Source organism: Salvia splendens, chromosome 1, assembly GCF_004379255.2.
Source record: "Salvia splendens isolate huo1 chromosome 1, SspV2, whole genome shotgun sequence".
Taxonomy (NCBI): Eukaryota; Viridiplantae; Streptophyta; class Magnoliopsida; order Lamiales; family Lamiaceae; genus Salvia; species Salvia splendens.
Window position 1 is genome coordinate 3,380,319 of NC_056032.1, and position 19,872 is coordinate 3,400,190.

At 36.7% G+C, this 19,872-nt stretch overlaps 2 protein-coding genes and 1 long non-coding RNA gene across 3 annotated transcripts; 2 read left to right on the plus strand and 1 right to left on the minus strand.

Moving 5' to 3' along the window:
• The first annotated feature begins 9,607 nt into the window (after positions 1 to 9,607).
• On the plus strand, positions 9,608 to 10,320 carry LOC121803972. Its single transcript, XR_006051104.1, has 2 exons — positions 9,608 to 9,822; positions 9,936 to 10,320. It is a non-coding gene; the product is annotated as an uncharacterized LOC121803972 (long non-coding RNA).
• A 1,922-nt stretch (positions 10,321 to 12,242) lies between these two features.
• LOC121808629 (pentatricopeptide repeat-containing protein At3g09040, mitochondrial-like) lies at positions 12,243 to 15,513 on the plus strand. The gene has a single exon (XM_042209214.1). It carries the CDS (start codon positions 12,534 to 12,536, stop codon positions 15,495 to 15,497), a length of 2,964 nt encoding a protein of 987 aa, XP_042065148.1. The 5' UTR covers positions 12,243 to 12,533; the 3' UTR covers positions 15,498 to 15,513.
• Positions 15,467 to 18,269, minus strand: LOC121808637 (5'-nucleotidase SurE-like). The gene is made up of 9 exons (XM_042209224.1): positions 18,084 to 18,269; positions 17,694 to 17,788; positions 17,467 to 17,531; positions 17,218 to 17,261; positions 16,613 to 16,690; positions 16,275 to 16,434; positions 15,986 to 16,165; positions 15,836 to 15,895; positions 15,467 to 15,755 (listed from the first exon to the last, which is right to left on the minus strand). Exons 1-9 carry the CDS (start codon positions 18,215 to 18,217, stop codon positions 15,645 to 15,647), a joined length of 927 nt encoding a protein of 308 aa, XP_042065158.1. The 5' UTR covers positions 18,218 to 18,269; the 3' UTR covers positions 15,467 to 15,644.
• Positions 18,270 to 19,872: the final 1,603 nt, after the last annotated feature.

The following is a 19,872-nucleotide window of genomic DNA, read 5'->3' on the forward strand; positions in this document are numbered from 1 at the left end:
TCTCGTACAAGCACCGCGCTGATGGTTTGATCCGATGCCGCTAAGTATAAGAATATTACTTCGGCTTCGGTTGGAGCAGAGAGAATAGGAAGCTCGGCTAGATAACTTTTGAGCTCGTCAAAGGCCTTTTTCTGCTCGGCTCCCCACTCAAACTTTGGTGCCTTTTTTAACACTTTGAAGAACGGCAGTTGCTTTTCGGCTGCTTGGGAAAGGAATCTATTCAATGCGGCTAGACATCCAGTTAGTCTTTGCACATCGTGTATGGACTTCGGCATCGCCATGTTCTGAATAACTTGAACTTTTGAGGGATTTGCCTTGAGTCCGTCCTTTGAAACCCAACAACCCAGAAATTTTCCCGAATCTACCAAAAAGGTACATTTTTGGGGGTTGAGTTTGAGGTTGGCTTTTCAGAGCACGTCGAGAGTGGATTTGAGGTTGTCTTCGTACTCCGAAGTGCTTTTGCTTTTGACAACTATGTCGTCGACATACACTTCAACCTGTTTTCCGATTAGGTGCCGAAAAAGCTTGTCTACCATCCTTTGATAAGTGGCTCCGGCATTCTTTAAACCGAATGGCATCTTTTTATAAGCGAAAATGCCGAAATCGGTAATGAAAGCTGTTTTCGGAGCGTCACTCTCATCCATCAACACTTGGTGATATCCTTTGTATAAATCAAGAAAACAGAAAATTTCGAAGCCGATCAAAGCTTCTACTTTTTTATCTATATTCGGAAGGGGATAGCAATCTTTAGGACAGTGCTTGTTTAGATCGGTAAAATCTATGCACATCCGCCATCCTCCTTCTTTTTTCTTGATCATCACAGGATTGGCCACCCAAGAAGGATATTTCACCTCGAATAGTACATCCGCCATTAGTAATTGGCGGACTTCGTCATGGATGACTTGGCTTCTTTCTGCCGCAAAGAGTCTTTGCTTCTGTTTTACTGGCCGGATTGAAGGATCAATATTTAACCGATGAGTGATTACCTCGGGGGGCACTCCGGTCATGTCCAACGGAGACCATGCAAAGACATCTTTGTACTCCTTGAGGAGCTGAATGGTCTTTTCCCGGAGTAGAGGCGTTCCTGCGAAGCCGATCTTGACCGTTCTGGATGGATCATCTTCGTATAACTGAACGGTCATTGAGTTCGGCTCTGAAGTGACTTCGGTTATCTCGCTTGCCTCTGACTCCGGTTGCTGTGATTGCTATGCTTGATGGTGCCGAACTGATTGCTCGGCACTTTTAAGCGCAATCTGCAGACATTCTTTTGCTCTCTTTTGATCACCTCGGATGACCGCTATCCCACCTTTAGTGGGGATCTTGATGGTGAGGTGATAAGTAGAGCAAACGGCCCGAACTGTGTTGAGCCAGTCTCTCCCCAGGATGATGTTGTACGGGGACCGAGCTTTCACCACAAAGAACTCGATCATCGTATTGGAGCTTGTAGGCGCTTTTCCCACCGTGATCGGAAGGCTGATAATACCTTCAGGGCGGGTGTCCTCCTGGGCGAAACTTTTCAGAGGAAGTGGAGCCGGACTGAGCCGAGCTGGATCCACTTCCATTTTATCGAAACATTCTTTAAAAAGAATGCTGACTGACGCTCCTGTATCCACAAATACTCTGTGGATCAGTTTGTTTGCCACTCCGGCTTGAATGACAATAGCGTCTTGGTGAGGAGAGATGGCTGGGACGGGATCGGCATCTGAAAATGTAATCACTTCGTCTTTCTTCAGCCTTTTATGTGTTGGCTCCTCTTGATTGGAACCTCTGCGTTCTGCTTTTAGGGACGACTTAGTCTTCCCGGCAGGGAGAGCATCAATAGTCTGGATTACTCCATCATATTGCGGCTCGTCGTCGTCTTCGGGATCCTCATGCCTTTTCGGATCCTGAGGATTGCAGTTCGCACCTCTCTGCCTTTTGTTCTTTTTCGGCTGCTTGCTTTGGTATTTTTTTAACGTTCCTGTTTTCACAAGAACATCAATACCTGCAGCCAAATTTCGGCACTCCTCGGTATCGTGACCGTGGGCTTGATGGAAGGAGCAATATTGATCCTGAGGTCGCCGCGCGGCTGATTTCGTCATCCGCTTTGGTTTTTCGAACATATCGGAATGTAGTTCGAAAATTTCCGCTCTTGACTTGTTTAATGGTACGAACTGAGCGGGCGGCTTCTCAGGATTGAGACGTGGCCCCGATCTGCCTTGTACCGGTGCCCTTTGAATTCTTTCAAAAGGAGTTCGGCGAGGAAGCACCTGGCCGCTTAGATCGGGCTTCTTTTTCTCTTCTCGGGATGAGCTGTCTAAAGACCGTTTTCGACGGTCTGCCTCATCCGCACGGGAAAACTGGTCCGCAATGTCCCACATTTCTTGAGCTGTTTGCGGACCGCACTCCACGAGCTTTCTGTAGAGAGCTCCGGGCAGGATTCCATTTTGGAATGCCGAAATGACAAGTAGATCGTTGAGATCATCTACTTGTAGGCATTCCTTGTGGAATCTCGTCATGAAGTCGCTGATCTTTTCGTCGCGACCTTGACGTATAGAAAGCAGCTGAGCCGAAGTGATCCGGGCTTCCGCTTTCTGAAAGAACCTCCTGTGGAAAGCATCCATTAGATTTCGGTAAGATCTAATGCTGCCTTGGGGGAGGCTATCGAACCACCTTCTCGCGTTCCCGATAAGCAGCTCGGGGAACAGCTTGCACATATGGACCTCATTGAGACCCTGGTTCGCCATGTTATACTGATAGCGTCCCAGGAAGTCATGAGGATCCACCAACCCGTCATAAGTCATTGACGGTGTCCGGTAGTTCCGCGGCAAAGGAGTTCGGGTGATATCGTCCGAGAACGGAGTCTTTAATGCTCCGTACATGGCGAACCCGACATCTCTTCGGTACGGAGGAGATGGAGTTCTCCTGTGGTTCCGGTACCGAGGAGGAACAGGAACATGTCGGGGTTGAGGATTCTTTCTCCTGGAAGACACGTCACTACTGCGGTAGTGACTTTCATGTCTGGATGAGGAGGGAGAATCCGCCGTTGTCTTCTCCGGCTGTTGGCTCTTCTGCAGGAAGGTTAAGAACTCCTCCTGCTTCTCGGCCAAGAACAGCTTGACAGCTTCATTTAAATCGGGCTGCTGGGAAGACTCGGTGCGATCTCTCCTGGAGTGGCTTGTTCCTTCTTCGTGAGAACCGGAGGTAGATGTCTCCCGAGGCCGTTTTTCAGACCTGCGAGCTGGACTAGCTTCCTCACGGTTATCACGAACGGTATTATGGGTGTTATGTGATCTGGTATGCATTTTTTTTTTTTTTTTTTTTTTTGGGGTGGAAAAAGGGTCAAAAATTCGCTTTATCACAAATTTGGTTCTCTGTTTCCCACAGACGGCGCCAGTGATGAATCCACGAATTTCTGATGTTAGTAAATGCTGGTAGAGAATACAGATCACGACACAGAGAATTTACGTGGTTCGATTTACTGAGGTAAATCTACGTCCACGGGAAGAAAAGAGGGCAGAGTTGTATTGCTTGATCTGTTTTCTACAGCTTACAATACAGACTTGCTATTTGATCTTTTATCTCTAGAGAGCTTAACAGAACTTAACTTTATCTATCTGATCTAGGTTCTATTTATACATTGAACCAAGATCGTGGCATGCAGCACCATTTACTAGGTAGTGGATGTCGTGGAGATCGTGGCGATCTTGCATGGGTCCACTATCCTGCATGAGTTAATGACTGCTTGACACCACTAAATAGATCGTGGGTGTAGTGGAGGTGGAAATCCTGCATGAGTCCACTATCTCCTAGTTCGGTCGAATACTGAGACCGAACTGCTGAATTATTGCCGAGCAGCTTTTGCCGATCTGAGAGTAGAGCTTGATGCCGACCTGAGAGCAGAGTTTGATTGGTTGGCTTTTACCGAGCTGTAGGCTGGGGCCGAACTCTTTGGTTGTGCCGAACTGAACTCTTTAGTCATGCCGGACTGATACTCTTTAGTCATGCCGAACTGATACTCTTTCTTGGGCTTTAGGCTGATGGGCTTGTTTAGTACGTACTCCATCAATATGATAAATTATCTAAAAGAAATTGGCTTCCATGCTCTAAAAATACTGCCATAATCTTAATAACACGTTTTTGCAAAGCATAAAACGCCAAAAAAAATGATAGAAGTTATACAAGGAATTCAGACTACTAAAACCGAGGAACTCAATTTATAACATAAGATAGTTTCCATTAAAATTCATAGAAAATAGGAGATAAACTCAAACTTCTGCATACTCCATTTTCCTGATTTAATTTTATGATTAATTTCCACTCGAAAAAAAATCCACTAACTTTAGTTGGTTAGTTAGTGGGGGGTTTTGGGTGGTCTGTCAAACATGACAGGGAAGAAAAGATAAAAATCTTTCTGTCTATATTTTAAGGTTGCATTTTTGCATTGAAAGTGAAATAACCGAACAAGTGTGGAAACGCCACTCAAAACCCCAATTTCATTTTTTTCTTTTTATTTATTTACTCCATTTAATCTTCTTTTTCGAGAGATATAACCGTTGCTAAATTCTTCTAGTAAAGTTGGAAAAATATTCTAGAGAAATCATGAAATGATGATAACCTCAATATATTTTCTAGTTATATATAGGACCTATTTTCACTATAGGTGGTAGATAGGTAAGTAGATAGGTAATATAAAAATCCAAATCTATATTGTAAGTTTATGATTGCATTATGGGACCCTGTAAAGCAAAGTGGGTTTGCAGAAAAGTTTACTAGAAATATAGTATAATAGTTGGCGTCATCAAAATTCCAGTCTACATACTGCATTAATAGTAGTACTACGCAATCATATTATACGTGGACTAGTAAAAAGTTAATGCAATAATTACTGTCCATTTTGTATGCGCAATTACTTCTTTTATTTTATACTCCCTCCGTCCTAGTTTAGGAGTGCAATTTAGTTAGGACATGAGTTTTAAGAAATTGTTAGAGTGTGTAATAATTGAAGTGAGGTTGTGGTTGTTGGAGTGTATAATAATTAGAGTGAGGTAATGGAAAATGAGACCCTTTTGACTTTTTGTATGTTTAGGATTTTATTTTATTTTATTTTTATAAAAATAATGACATTTGAGTGTAAATTTCATAAAAAATGAGGTTATATTTTATGTCCAAATATGGTAAATCCTAAATAAGACTATTAAACTGGGACAGACGGAAATAGAAAAACACGACTCTTAAACTGGGACGGAGGGAGTAAGATACTCCCTTCGTCCTATAAAAAATAGTCTAATTGAGATGATACATGTTTTAATGTGTAATTGATAAAATATAAGAGAAAGTGAAAAAGTAGTTGAAATAATATAATGGATAATGAAACCTATAAATAATAAAGTAAAGAAAAGGAGAAAAATTTATCATAAATATATATGAACTATTTGCATGGGATTGACTAAAAGTATATAATTTAGTAGTAATAAACAATAATCTTGTCGAGTTGATTATAGCGAAGATTTAGGTTGCTCCAACATCGATCCAGTTGAAGCAAAGACGAAGCTGCTGTTGAATTGGCAGCAGCATAAAGGGCTGAATTTTTTTTTCATTTAAAGTACAAATAATAATAAATTTGATATAGTACAACAAAGGATATGATTGTGGATAAATATTCAACCAATAATATGAGGAGGGTCATTGACTCATTTAACACAACAACTTGTTATTATAACCGATACGATTATTTCATTCAATCAAATTAAAAACTGCACCAACCACAAATTAGCGAAGATTAATTGATCATCTAAATAACAGACCATGTAATTATAGTTTATACATAATTATTCTGTTAACTTGTAATAAGTATTTATTTATATATGCAACGAAACATTTAATTTTTAATTGGAAAAAGGAAAATAAAGATGGAATGCTGGCATTACAAAGGCAAAAGGAAAGGGAAAGGAAATGGAAACTTATGTAAATGTCGTCAGAATCTATGTGGTCCTAGATTTAGGTTTAAGCTATATTGGTAGGGAAAGTAAGCTATACATATCTTGTTCAAAATTTAAATCATATGGCCTCCAACTCTCTTGGCTAAAGATTGCATCTTGACAAAAAATCAAAATCAAAATCAAAATCAAACTTTGAGGTCTATGTATACGTATGTAGGGATGAATGGTCATAGAAATCATCTCTTGTAACAAAATCAGAAATTAATTTGAACCATTTACTCTTCGTATGATCTATTGGGATTCGCTTTTATGACTTAATTATGTTTTGCTATTGTTATTTTCCTTAATTATGACTATATCTTGATCTTATTATGTAGGAGTATTATTTTGGTAAATTGGCTAAATCATCTCTGCCTTTGAATTATCCGGTAGTTGTCGACTGACACAGCTTAAGCTGCATTTGAACTCTAGAAAATTGTCACACAGTACAACGTTGTTATCCAGTGACACCTTAGGCACTAATATGTTCTCTTGGTTATTTTACATTCTAATCGTTTGAGCCTCTAGAGAAATCTTAATTTATGGTTACACATATTAATTTATTTAGAAAATAAAAAAAGTTAGGTGTATAAGTTTTAGTATTGAGTTATAAATTTAATTTACTATTACACTACACGGCTACCCCCCATATTGGAATCAAAAGGTTTATATGATAGTAATATTAATTTTTTTTCAGAATTAATAATAAAAAAATTTGAAGTACTAAATTTGTAAATATAAGATAACGAAGACTGATTTAGCTTTAGTTTGAAGTTGGTAATCACTAGAGAGATGGCCAATTAGTGCGTAAGGATAAAATGGTAATGGCTCATGTACTATTTTTATATTTATTTAATTTCGTGATTTTTACATATAATGTTTTAAATAATTTCAAATAAGATTGAGATAAGCCATGCACCCCGTTCCCTTGGTATAAGTCAGCATCACATAGTTTTGTTTTGTTTTTTTCGAAATAAATTTTTCTTATTACAAATTGAATTACTTATCCTATAAAAAGCATTAAGGGAAATGCGAGAATAGTTTTCTAGTGTTTTTTTGTTTAGTGCTATTTGTTCTTATCGTGTACTTATCTATTTGGTGGATGATGAGGCATATAATAACATCAGGACGTGTGTTGTTAATTTGCTTTTGTTCGCTTATGTTTGTCCGTTGATTTCTTCTATAGTGGTTTTGTAAATAAGTGTTTGCCTTGTTTTCTTGGCGTGGATTATGTTCTACTTATATCGCAACCCTTCTTCTCACCATATTAGGTTCGGAAAATTTCTATTGGGATCGAAGTAAAAAGCGGAGAAAAAAACACATTTGACAAGCACAAGACAAGTCAACATTCTTGCAAGAAGACGACAAGGGTCGATTAGACAACACAATTAGGTATTTGAAAAATGGAATTGGGGTACAAAGCTGTCTGAATTACCACAAATAGGTAGGTGAAAAAAGGTGTGTTAAATCGAAGGGAAGTTGTGTTTTTATAGCAAAATGAGCTTAAAATAACTGCTGCACCCGTGAGGTGAGGTGAGGGACTACACTAGATTCTGTTTGTATTCAATTTTAGTCTGACTGTCTCTACTCCTCTTTTAATTTAACACTTTATTATATTTGGGAAATTTCAGAGACAGCAGCAGAAAACTGATGGTTACAATTTTGTTTGCTAATTTGTACCGCAATTTAGGCACAAAGAACAGCAGATGCTCTGCTGAATTTTCTGATGCATTAATTACTACTGCACACGATTAATTGACATTCAATTATTATCACATTATATTTCAAAAATTCTCTTGATAATCGTAATCTGATTGTTTGGCACTATATAGGGGCTAATTTTAAACTAAATTGTCTCTTAACATATGAAAATATATAGTCATCAAGGCAGTTTTTTGTTTTCAATATGGGGCAGTCTTATGTAGTACTACTACTATTTGTTTTAAATGAAAAATATCAGACCTGAATCGGTGAATAATAATTTTGACTGTTCAAATATTAACAGTGTATTTTTCAAATTCTTGGAAATCAGATATCTACCTGACAAAGTTATTTGACCTCAAACTATTACCAGTTTCAATTTTACTATGAAATATTCATTACAAATCTTAGCACAAAGTTTGGTACAAATTGGGTCGAAATTGCCTTCATAGAATGAAAGCTAAATTTTTGGGCTTTTAAATGTATGGAAAATGGTAAGAGTTTATCCTTTTCTTATCAAGAGTTAATCTCACTAATAAGTAAAGTATGCAAAATTAATCTTCACAAATGAAAAGAAAATTGGAAGTGCAAGAACCACATTACCTTTAGTTTTGGGAATAAATATTAGAATATCACCATTTTAAGTATATTGGTTTAAGATAGTGGGAAAATTATTAAGACTTTAGTGGATCCTAATGCTAGGTGGGCCGGGCCATATGTAGTTTACTAATAAAACAGTTTAATTATTTCTAACAAGCTAATTTGAAAAAAGAAATCATTAGCGGGCTCGTGCAATGGGCCTAACCGTTATTATCAACTCAAGTTTTTTAGTTAGTAGTGACAATAATAATAAAAAATGGAAATATTTATTTATTTGGTAAAGTTATCAATGTATCCTACTCCTAATAAACTTTTATGCATCACTTTTGGTTGTTAAGTTTCATTTGTATTTTCTAAATACACTGTGAACCAAAACATGAATTATCTAATGTACACCATTAATTTATTGTAAAATTAGTTGATGCAAAAAATAGTTTTAAAATTTAGATGAAAATTTTAAAATAGTTACGGTCCTCCTATTTGTTTAATTATAAATAATATTGCGTGCAACTTGTAGAAAAATAACTCGTGATTAAAATAAGGATCATCAATGTAACTTTTTTGACGGCCTACACCACCACATAAATATGTAGACACACATAAATATGTAGACACACATAAGCCATCTAACAATGAATGTGACAATATAATGTATGAGAGAATTTATCTGTATGTATAATATGCTTTGTGAAATGAAACATGTGTTGATAATTCATATGGTATGTAAGAAAATAAACTTAAAATCCACCTTACTCATCTAGAATGAAATTTTTAATCCATAAATATATATATATATATAGTGGGCCACAAGAGTGGTGTGTGAGAATTGACAACACAATTATTAAACTTAATTAACAAAGAATAGCATCACCTAAACAAATCAAACTCTAATTAACATCGACACGTAGAAAAAGTTTGTTACTAATACCATAGGTGGACCAATATTATTTGAATACAACGAATGTTTTCTTAAAATACGCAAGGAACAAAGGTATCCATTACATTGTACACAAAACAAAATTAGGGAAATTCATAATTTGTAGACAATTTAAAATGGCACATAATAGTAATATTTGAAAAATACAACATATAAAAAATGCAAATTAATTATACTAAGTAGGGAGTATATGATAAAGTAAAGTATGAGATGAAATATGATGTGAATATTCGAGATTTGGAGTTGAGAAATATTGGGGTGAGAAAGAGAGGTTCCTTGTAGGTAAAGAGGGTTCTTGTAGTAGAAGGGAAAAAGGTATGTATGAAATAGACATTTTACCAAGAAAAATGTGGTGCGCATGATTAATTTACAAGGGATTGTAGCAACATTTTTAATGGAATAAAAAGAAACTACTAGTATTGAACCTAAAGCAAAAACATAGTTCAAGTTTCTCTCTCTAAATTTGGTTTAATTCTTTCTCTCTCTCTCTCCCTCTCCAAACTTGCATAAATTGTTGAATATGTCTTGAGCACTCACCCCTCTCCTCCAAAATGGGGTGGCTCCAATCCCTCCTCTCTCCCTTCAAGAAGCTGTGGATTCGTCTCAATTCCGCTCACAAGAAGAGTATGTGTAATTAAATAATAATCATGGAATTACATATCTTCATTTTAGTAAGTATGTTTGATCATTCCAATCTAATTACTAGTACTACTTTTTGTTGTTTTTATTTTGGTTAGGTAGAGGGATATACATTTTGTACGAGGATGTGAAATCGTGCCCTTACGAAGACGTGCACGTGCTTTGGTCCATATTGGTGGAGTCGCATCGGCCGCCACTGCCACTGCCATTGCCGCCACCGCCGCCCAAGTGACTCGAGCATCCAAAGAGATTGAACATATACATGTACATAATTAAGATAGAAACTTTCCTCCCTTTTTGGGTTACGTTTTTCAATTTTCACATTGTGGTTTTTCAATCTTGTTCGAGTGAGGTAAAGTTAATATAGTATGCGCTTAAATTATTTAAGTCTATAGAGTTACATTTCCCATGAGTTATGTACTCACTTTTATATTACTACTAAAAAACGTACATTTTCTAATAAATATTATATATACCGTATCATTTGATTAGTTTAATTTATAAATTTATGGGCAATTGGTTATTATCCCAATAGTATTAGCTAGTTTAACTGATGAGATACGTATTCTTGATTATTATAGTATTTACTACCTTCCTAAAATAATGAGTTGAGCATATTGATGATATATGAAGATGTAGTTTTGGTAAATTAAAATGAGATGTTGTTGGTTTGTCAATTTCCGGCAGTTAATGTGGCAGTTAGGATAGGTTCTTCCCAACTCTCGGAAGTTTAAAGGTTGACTAATCATAGGTGTTTAATATTTATAGATGTCACAACCTAAGTATTTCGAGTTAGCTTTATGATATTTAATTATGGTGGCTTAACGTGTGATTTTGCGTACATTACATTATAGTAAAAAATAATCAAGCTCTGAGTATCTCTTTTAATTGGTATTCAAATAGTAGTTCAAAAAATTAAAGATAAATCCGAAATTTGGTATGAATACTTAGATTGGGTTTGTTTTAATTGTGCCGAGAATTTTTAATCTCCAATTTCTGAATGACAACGATACCGCAATTGCCTATGCATTGTCTAACATAAAATACGACGTCGTTCCAAACTTCAAAAATACTCCATATCTTATTAGGATTTAATTACACATTCATTTTTATTAAGGTTAGAGTTATTAAAAATATGACAACTTGTTCATCATCAAATTCAGTCCTTAGGATGTCGTTTTCGTCAAATTCGCCATGTAATACTTTTGAGGCCAACAAACCTTTTTAAAAATGATACTACGATTTTTTATCCATTTAAAAAAACTTAAATATTGAAAAGTTTTTTAGTAATTGAATCAGCTAGATTCTCGTATGTTATCATGAGGTATGACTTTTTTTAACCTCACACAAAAAAAACGTCAGATTTAGATCTATATTTCAATAATATATTGTAATTTTATGAACACTGGTAACTAAAACTAAAATTAAAATTAAAATTAAAATTAAAATTAAAATTATATAATTATACGTGTTAAATAAAAAATTAATCCTTAAACTGTCTTGAGGTGGTGTCACATATGTTTGCGTATATAAGTCAATTGGTGTAGTGCTGGTGATTTTCAATATTAATTTGTCGGTTCAAATTCAATAATAAATTAAATGGATTGTCCCTACCATGAAGAAACATGGACAAATGTCAAATCTATAGATTAGCTACAACTAAATGCCATAACCCAAGTGTCGCGATCAAATAAATATTCATTCATGGTTTCATACCATATTTTAGGATTGTGAATGTGAAGTGGATTCATTCGACAAATTACTAATTAATTCGGATACCTGTTTACTTAATATTCAAATTTTATTCTTGTGGTTCATGTTTACTCAATCAATCGGATACCAAATAATAACTCATTTTGAAATTAGTTTTAATTATTCTGTCAAATACTAAAAACCCTCTCGTTTAAAAACAATCCTAGAGTAGAAGACAACTTCAGGTTTGCTTTATCTCCAACTATTTACACCAAACTCAAACCAATTTTTAGTATATGTCACACTAAAAATAGTTTTACTTCAATCACCCAAACCAATTTCAAATTTATTACTCCTCCGTCCCAAGGTAGATGTCACACTTGGGAGATGACACATGATTTTAGAAGATGTTATTTTGTGTGTTAAGCGGTGAGAGAAAATATAATTTTATAATTAATGTGAGAAGGAAATATTACATCTTTTGTGGGACAAACTAAAAAGGAAAGTGTGACATCTACTATTGGACGGAGGGAGTACTATTTATAAGTAATATCTCTCACAAAATTTTTACAATAGCACCATATTTGGTGTTATTCCATAAAAAAATCTTAATATATAATTGGAGAAGTTTTCTAGACCTAAATTTATTTTTGACGGATGGTCTTAAATATAAGACTTGTGTCGTGCAAAAATGTAGAGATGAGACTTTAAAATAAATCTTTTATAGATTTATATATTGTTTTCATTTCGTTTTTCAAGTTTCCAACACAAAAGATGTGATATTTGATTATTTTTGGGATAAATATTTGAATCAATATTCCGAAATTCGCAATCAATTTGAACTCGAGTGGCAGAACATAGAGAGTGGCGTTGGCGCCATTGCACCAAATCTGCTCGCGAATGGAGAAGATGAACCGTTGCTGATTCGGCTGAATGGTACAAATATTCCATTCGGTGATTTAGTATTTTCTCATTTCAAAGTTATATTACAGTTAGCCGATGAAATGCTAGCAAGATATAACAAGATCAGGCCCCAGCGACTGAACCCAAATTCTTCATCTTCGCATCTCCAATTCGAATTCTCAACCCTCCCTCCCGTAAACGATACAAGATTTCGTCAATCTCCGTCTCAAGAACTCACCTTTTACGACTATCTATTACAAATATGCTTGGGGGAATGCAAGAAGATCCAAACCCGCAAACTGTTCGACAGAATTCCCGAAAGACTGAGTTTTTCATTGAATGCAGCGAAAGCGATTCACGCCCAGAGCTTGAAATTCGGCATATCGTCAGAGTGGGAATTGGGGACCTCTATCTTGGATTTGTATGCCAAATGCGGCCACATGGATTACACAAGAAAGGTTTTTTTGCACCTCGAGAAAAGGGATGAATTGGCTTGGAATTCAATTATGAGTATGAAATCGCGTAAAGGGTTGTTTGTGGACGTGTTGGAGGACTTTGTCTCGATGTGGAGTTGTGGGGTGGCAGGGAATCAGTTCAGTTTTGCGATCGTCTTGTCGGCTTGTGCTAAGTTGATGGATGTAGATCTCGGGAAGCTAGCACATTGTGCTTCTATCAAGTTAGGGTTGGAAACTGACCCATATTGCGAGGTTGCGTTGATTGATATGTATGCAAAATGTGGTTATTTGGCATTTGCCAAAAGGATATTTGATGTTGGTGTGTACCCGGACAAAGTTGCTTGGACTTCAATGATCTCGGGGCTTGCTCAGGCTGGCTTGCTTAGTGAGGCATTGAAAGTCTTCGAGCAGATGCAGGAAGCAGGTCATGTGCCCGATGATATAGTGCTTGTGACTGTCTTAAACACATTTGTGGGGCGAGGAAGGCTTGAGGATGCTTGCCGCCTGTTTGCCCAAATGCGTAACCCAAATGTTGTTGCATGGAACGTTATGATTTCGGGTCATGTAAAAGGGGGTAATGAAGGAGAGGCTATCAAACTGTTCAGAAATATGGTCAATATTGCTGTTGTTGAGCCAACACGTTCAACGCTAGGTAGTGTGTTGAGAGCAATTGCCACTGTGGCTAACCTTACATATGGCTTGCAGGTCCATTCTTGGGCACTGAAGCGTGGCCTTAGCTCTAATGTATATGCAGGGAGCTCCTTGGTTAATATGTACGCCAAATGTCAGAAGATGGAGGCGGCATTGGCAGTCTTTACGGATTCAGAAGAGAAAAATGAGGTGTTGTGGAATGCATTAATTGGGGGCTATGCTCAGAACGGTCTTGCTCATGAAGTATTCGAGTTATTTGCAAGTATGAAGATTTCTGGATTTCGACCTGATGAATATACTTATACTAGTCTGCTGAGTGCTTGTGCGTGTTTGGGGAATATCAATATGGGCCGCGAGTTACATTCATATGTAATTAAGAATGAATTTGGAAGAAACTTATATGTGCAAAATGCATTAGTGGATATGTATGCCAAATGTGGAGCTCTACTCAATGCGAGGAAACTATTTGAGAAAATCAAGAATCGAGATAATGTTTCTTGGAATGCAATCATTGTGGGCTATGTGCAGGATGAGGAGGAAGAAGAAGCCTTTCGTATGTTTCGCCAGATGATGTCGGAGGGGATTGCACCTGATGAGGTGTCCTTAGCTAGCATACTTAGTGCTGTGGGAAATCTTAAAGATCTTTGCAAGGGTATGCAGATACATTGTTTTATGCACAAGTATGGTCTAGAAAAAGCCATGTATGCTGGAAGCTCACTGATTGACATGTATTGCAAGTGCAGAGTAGTTGAAACCGCATCGGAAGTATTCTCTTCCATGCCCCAGAAAAGTGTGGTTTGTGTTAATGCTTTGATCTCTGGCCATGCTCTATTCAGCTTAGCCGAGGCAGCGAATACTTTTAAGTATATGCTCCTTGAGGGACTGCAACCTTCCGAAGTCACGTTTGCTACCCTTCTGGAGGCATGTTCCGATAACATTGATTTATATCTTGGGATTCAAATCCACTGTTTTATCCTAAAAGTCGGCCTTCCATTTAGTGACGAATTTTTAGCTGTCTCGCTCTTGGGAATGTACATCAATAATCAAAGAAATACTGAAGCAATTAGCTTCTTCTCTGAGCTTCCTCATCCGAGAAGCACAGTATTGTGGACAGTCTTGATATCAGGAGGCACGCAAAATGGTCATTATGACGAGGCATTGCGTTGGTACCATGAAATGCGATGTCATAACGCCATGCCAGACCAAGCGACATTTTGTAGCGTCGTGAGAGCATGCTCAGGCTTAACTTCTTTAGAGGATGGTAAGAAAATCCACTCTGTCATCTTTCATATAGGTTATGATAAAGATGAGTTGACTGGAAGCGCTCTCGTGGATATGTATGCTAAATGTGGAGATATTAATAGTTCGGCCCAAGTCTTCAGGGAGATGATTAGTAAGAAAGATGTGATTTTGTGGAACTCTATGATTGTTGGATATGGGAAAAACGGCTATGCAGAAGATGCTCTGAACATCTTCGACGAGATGAAGCAGGCTAATGTAGAACCAGATGCAGTCACTTTCCTTGGCGTTCTAACCGCATGTAGTCATGCAGGAATGGTACCTGAAGGTCGAGAAATTTACGAGAGCATGGTAAGCCTTTATGGGGTTAAACCACGTAGAGATCACTGGGCGTGCATGGTTGATCTTTTCGGGCGTTGGGGCTTTCTTGAGGAGGCGGAGAAGTTCATCGACAACCTAGGATCTGTGCCTGACTCAATGATATGGGCTACTTATCTTAACGCGTGCAGATTGCAGGGAGATGATGCGAGGGGGAAGCGTGCTGCTGAAAAGCTTTTCGAGTTGGAACCACATGATTCTGCTCCTTACGTGCTGCTTTCAAGTATGCATGCAGCATCAGGCAACTGGGATGGTGTTAAATTTGTGAGGGAGAAAATGTTGGAAAAAGGACTTGTAAAGTTACCTGGGAGTAGTAAAATCTCTCTGGATGTAGTTTATTAGTTTCAAGAGAGTGCTAAAGGATAGATACATGATATAATTTTGAAGGTCAGTGACAATATAGTGAGTTATTATTATTAAAAATACATGCTTTGCTTTTCGTAATTTGAAGACGGATTTATTAGAATAAAATTGCTGCTTCTTGTGTGTTCAAATGGTAGAGGAAGAAAAGCATTGATTCAGAAGTGGCAGCCACAGTGCAAAGTATGAGTGGCTATCTTCCTCAGCAGGAGACATAGCAGCTAGAGGGCTCACACTTATCTGCAATACCAACACCACAAATCAATAGTAAGCAACTGACAGACTAAGACTTGTTTCTCGCACAAACGAATCAGACTTACATATCCTTCTAGAAGAGAAGAATAATCCGTGCCACCATCTTCGACCTGAAACTCCAAGAGCTGAAGGAGAAACAAGGAATTACTGTTTTAAGATAAGCAAGGAAGAACTTCATGTCTGCAGGCTAAATTGTTAATCAAGATTTATCATACTTTTCTTATGAACATAAAATTTTTGTTTTTGGTATCACCCACTGCCCCTGATTCAAGGATTGATGATGGACGTGGAGCCAAAACCATTGCTGATATCATTTCTTCTCCTTGAGCTTGAGAAGTGACTTGCTTCCACCCAAGTTTATTCATACTGTTCCCGGGCTTGGTTAGTCGATACCCCTGCTCAACAAAGAAAACGTTTTAATATGACGAAGATAACTAAAAAAATAACAGAAGAAACCTGTCAAAGGAAATATTGAGGAAGTTGCCAAAGCAAATCAAAGATAACCTTATGATTCACAACATCTGCTGGAACATTTATATTGAGAAAACTGTTTCTAGGATATGTATTCTTCCTGATTTCAGCCAATATACCGCTGATTATAGGCAAGCAAGCCTCTGCTGCCAGTTCATAATCATCAGCACTGCGCCTCCCTCCCCGACCGTACCTTAATATTCGATATAAAATATCACTCAGTCAACAGATTTAAGAGGTTATTATATAAGATGAGTACTAAAGATCTGAAAGTTTAATATTACTTGAATAGAAAGCAACAATTACAACTCGTTTTCCATTTTAGAAGTTCATTTAAGCAAAAACCTGTATGTAGAATGTACAATAAATACCAGTCATATGATAAAGAAACAGCAGGTATGTTGTGCAGAAATGCTTCCCGAGCACCTGCTACAGTCCCTGAATAAATACTGCATTTGTCCACATATAAAGTCAGCAAAGGCAATCTATGGAATGCTTACAAGCTCATATCGAATATCTATCACAGTTAACTCACTGTCACGGATCCATCAACACTGTCTAACTTGACCGGTTTATGAAAAAAGTCAAATATCCTTTTTCATCAATAAATGACATGCATTCATATTATTGATAAAATCTTGAAAATTTTCACTCATATATGGTGGATTTAAGATTGGAAAGGGTGGAATGTTTGAAACATAATCACTCAAATACAGATTTTGATGGCAAACATTGTTGGTTGGTACGTTGTTTCTCTAGGTTGGACGAGTTGGTGACACATATCTAAGAATGCAATGAAATTGTACACTACAATTTGGAGGCCTCATACTCGCATTGGGAATTGCTGATAAATTAAAAACAGAGATACCAAGACAGAACCAATTTTAGGAACAAAATCCACATGCGGAAACAGAGAGAATTTTCAAGCAATCTTAACTCAGAATTACACATAAATAGAAAGAATCTAAACACTAACATGTGATAACCACAGTTGCTACCCTTGTTAATGCCACTGATTACCTGCAAGAAAAAATCAAAATAGTAGTAAATTTTAAGCAACTCGTCTTTTTTAAGTCAGGGAGAAGCTAAGATCTATAGAGATGCGCTTCACATCTAATAAACTGAGCAGAAACGATGATTTATTCCAAGAGATACAACTAAGAGACAGCATTTCCTCAAGCTGAAGTGAATAAATCTGATGCAAGTATAGAATGCTATCAATTACCAAATCTGGTACTGAGGTGAAGAGAGCCTTGGAAATTCCCAAAGATGTACAGTCAGCAGGGGTTCCTGCAGCACAAAAAAATGTAAACGATACAAGGACACATTCTCTGGGAACAAATCGAAGAATAGCTTCGACTTAATATGTATTGCGTAAGTACATGGATTTTATTTCTCTAGATAGTTTTATTAGAAAATTTGAAACATAAGAAAATAATACTAGTAACTGACCGGAAACTGCAAAAGCAATAGCTCCATCGATTTCCACAGGCTTGGCATGCATAACAGTGAGCACTGTTGAACTATGACTAACAGCAGATTGTTCCCTGTTAAAGTTTCATTTTCTTCAAATCAAGAGTAAAATAACTACTACTATTTCACTCAAAACCACAGAATCAATGCGATTACAGTAAACAAATTCATCCTACAGATCTGTTGAAAATTATCTGTCAATCTATGCTCAAACAGCTAATTTTTTTTTTTTTTCGAACGAAGCGATCTTAGCAAAATAAAGCCCTAGAACTTGTAAATTGAAAATTCACAACGAAAAAACCCCAATATTGGCTGTTGGTAAAATCAAGTAGTCTGTTGGTATTATTAGAGATATTCTCATAGACGTACCTTTCTGGAGCGCTGACGAAGACTTGGAATTGATCGGAGGAAACCAGAGCACGAACAAGAGCTTGGAGGCCGGGGGCGTCGATTCCGTCGTCGTTCGTCACCATCACCGTCGGACGATCGCTGTTGCTTTCCATTCCTGATTTTTGATCGCTTTTTTCCCGTTAATTTTGTGGCGCGCCCACACATATAATGGTTCGTGGCCTTTTTTTTCTTTTTGCAATTTTATTTTATATTTTGTACTTCTATTTTACAATTACTAACATACAATATACATTTCGAAAGTTGAAACTATTATTATTATTATTATTATTATTATTATTATTATTATATGTGTACAATTTTTTTCGATTAATAATAATATTAACAAAACAAAATAGTAGAATTTAACTAATTATTAAATTTAGATGATTTTTGGATTCGGGAAGAGTAAACATTAGTTCAACATAAAAAAACCTATTAATCGAATGTGTCCCATGTAGAAAGAAAAATAAACTTTGATTTGTCAACAGGGACAAGGTATAAAAGAAACTTTGATTTGTCAAACGTTTATTGTTAAACGTTTGATTTGTCAAACGTTTATTGTTATTTTATATTAAAATAATAGGGATTAATTAGTACATTTACTTATTTTTAAATATAGGCGCTATGTATGGAACTACCGTTGTATTTGTAGTACTGTATATATTTTTTTTGAAATCAAGAAAATGTTTTTTAGATTATTTTCCATGCATAACTCAAATCCGTATAGGTTATAGACAATAAGTCCAAGATAGCTAAGTCCAATATTACCAACAAAAAAATAATATTACTTTCTCTAAGAAAAGTATTTCGTGGAAAAAAAAATATTGACTTTCCTTGACTTCGCTGACTTTGTAGTTGAGTTAAAATGCATCTTGATCAATGTCGAACCCTTCTTAAAGAACAAACTTGAGACCAAATCTCATTTACGGTTATTGAAAATTAAAAGTCATCTACTTTTTTTGTTCAATCAAATGGCCAAAAGGGAATTTTTTGGAATTAGAGGAGAATGAGAGAAACTATCGCTGCTCTTCGGAGTCATTCTTTTCAGAAAAGCGGTGGTGAATGAGGAGCTTCGATCTTGATCTGCCGCCGGAGGATTTGCTTCCGCCGGTGGAGTAGTACGATGACGACGGCGTCAACGGCAGGATTTGGTGACTTCCGTCGGAATTTTGCTCTATCTCGTTCTCTCTTTCTCCCTCTGAAACATTGGGATTTTTGTTTTGATCCTAATTTTGTTTTTTTCAATTATGAATTCTAGCCAAATCGGTTATTGTTTTGAGCTATGCATATAACTAAGTAAAAATCCGATTACAATTGCGAGGAAGAATCTCCCACTTTTGCCGCTTTTAGCCTGAATTAGTTTATATAATTTAGGATTTAAAAATTGCCATCATGAGGAGGCTCGATATTATTTGATAGAATTGAATAAAAGTGAGAAAATAATTCCGTCAAATCCACTGTATTTGAGTTATACGACCAGTTGTGATAATCTTTGTTTGTGCTTCTTTTTCTTTCTTGTTTCATATTATATAGTTGTTATGCATATTTCTGACGGGAAATTGAATACAGTGGAAAAATATAATACTAGTTGGGAGAATTGCTCAAAAAAATGCATATATTGTCTGGTCTGGTTTGATTTTGGACGATTTCTGCTGGAAATCGTCGCGGTAGATTGAAGGAATTTCTGAGTGGAGAAGAATAGATGGAGTATATGCATAGTTTGCGAAGAACTATAATTGTAACGGACAAAATAACGTACTTGATGAAG

What these genes read in the sequence shown, in the direction of transcription:
- LOC121808629 (XM_042209214.1), top strand. Translation starts at nt 12,534, where the DNA reads ATGCTAGCAAGATATAACAAGATCAGGCCCCAGCGACTGAACCCAAAT.
- LOC121808637 (XM_042209224.1), bottom strand. Translation starts at nt 18,217, where the DNA reads ATGGAAAGCAACAGCGATCGTCCGACGGTGATGGTGACGAACGACGAC. An exon ending in GTTTCTTTATCATATGACTG is followed by an intron (nt 16,435 to 16,612) that starts GTATTTATTGTA and finishes TCGAATATTAAG; the next exon opens with GTACGGTCGGGGAGGGAGGC. An exon ending in CTTCTCTTCTAGAAGGATAT is followed by an intron (nt 15,756 to 15,835) that starts GTAAGTCTGATT and finishes TTGGTATTGCAG; the next exon opens with ATAAGTGTGAGCCCTCTAGC.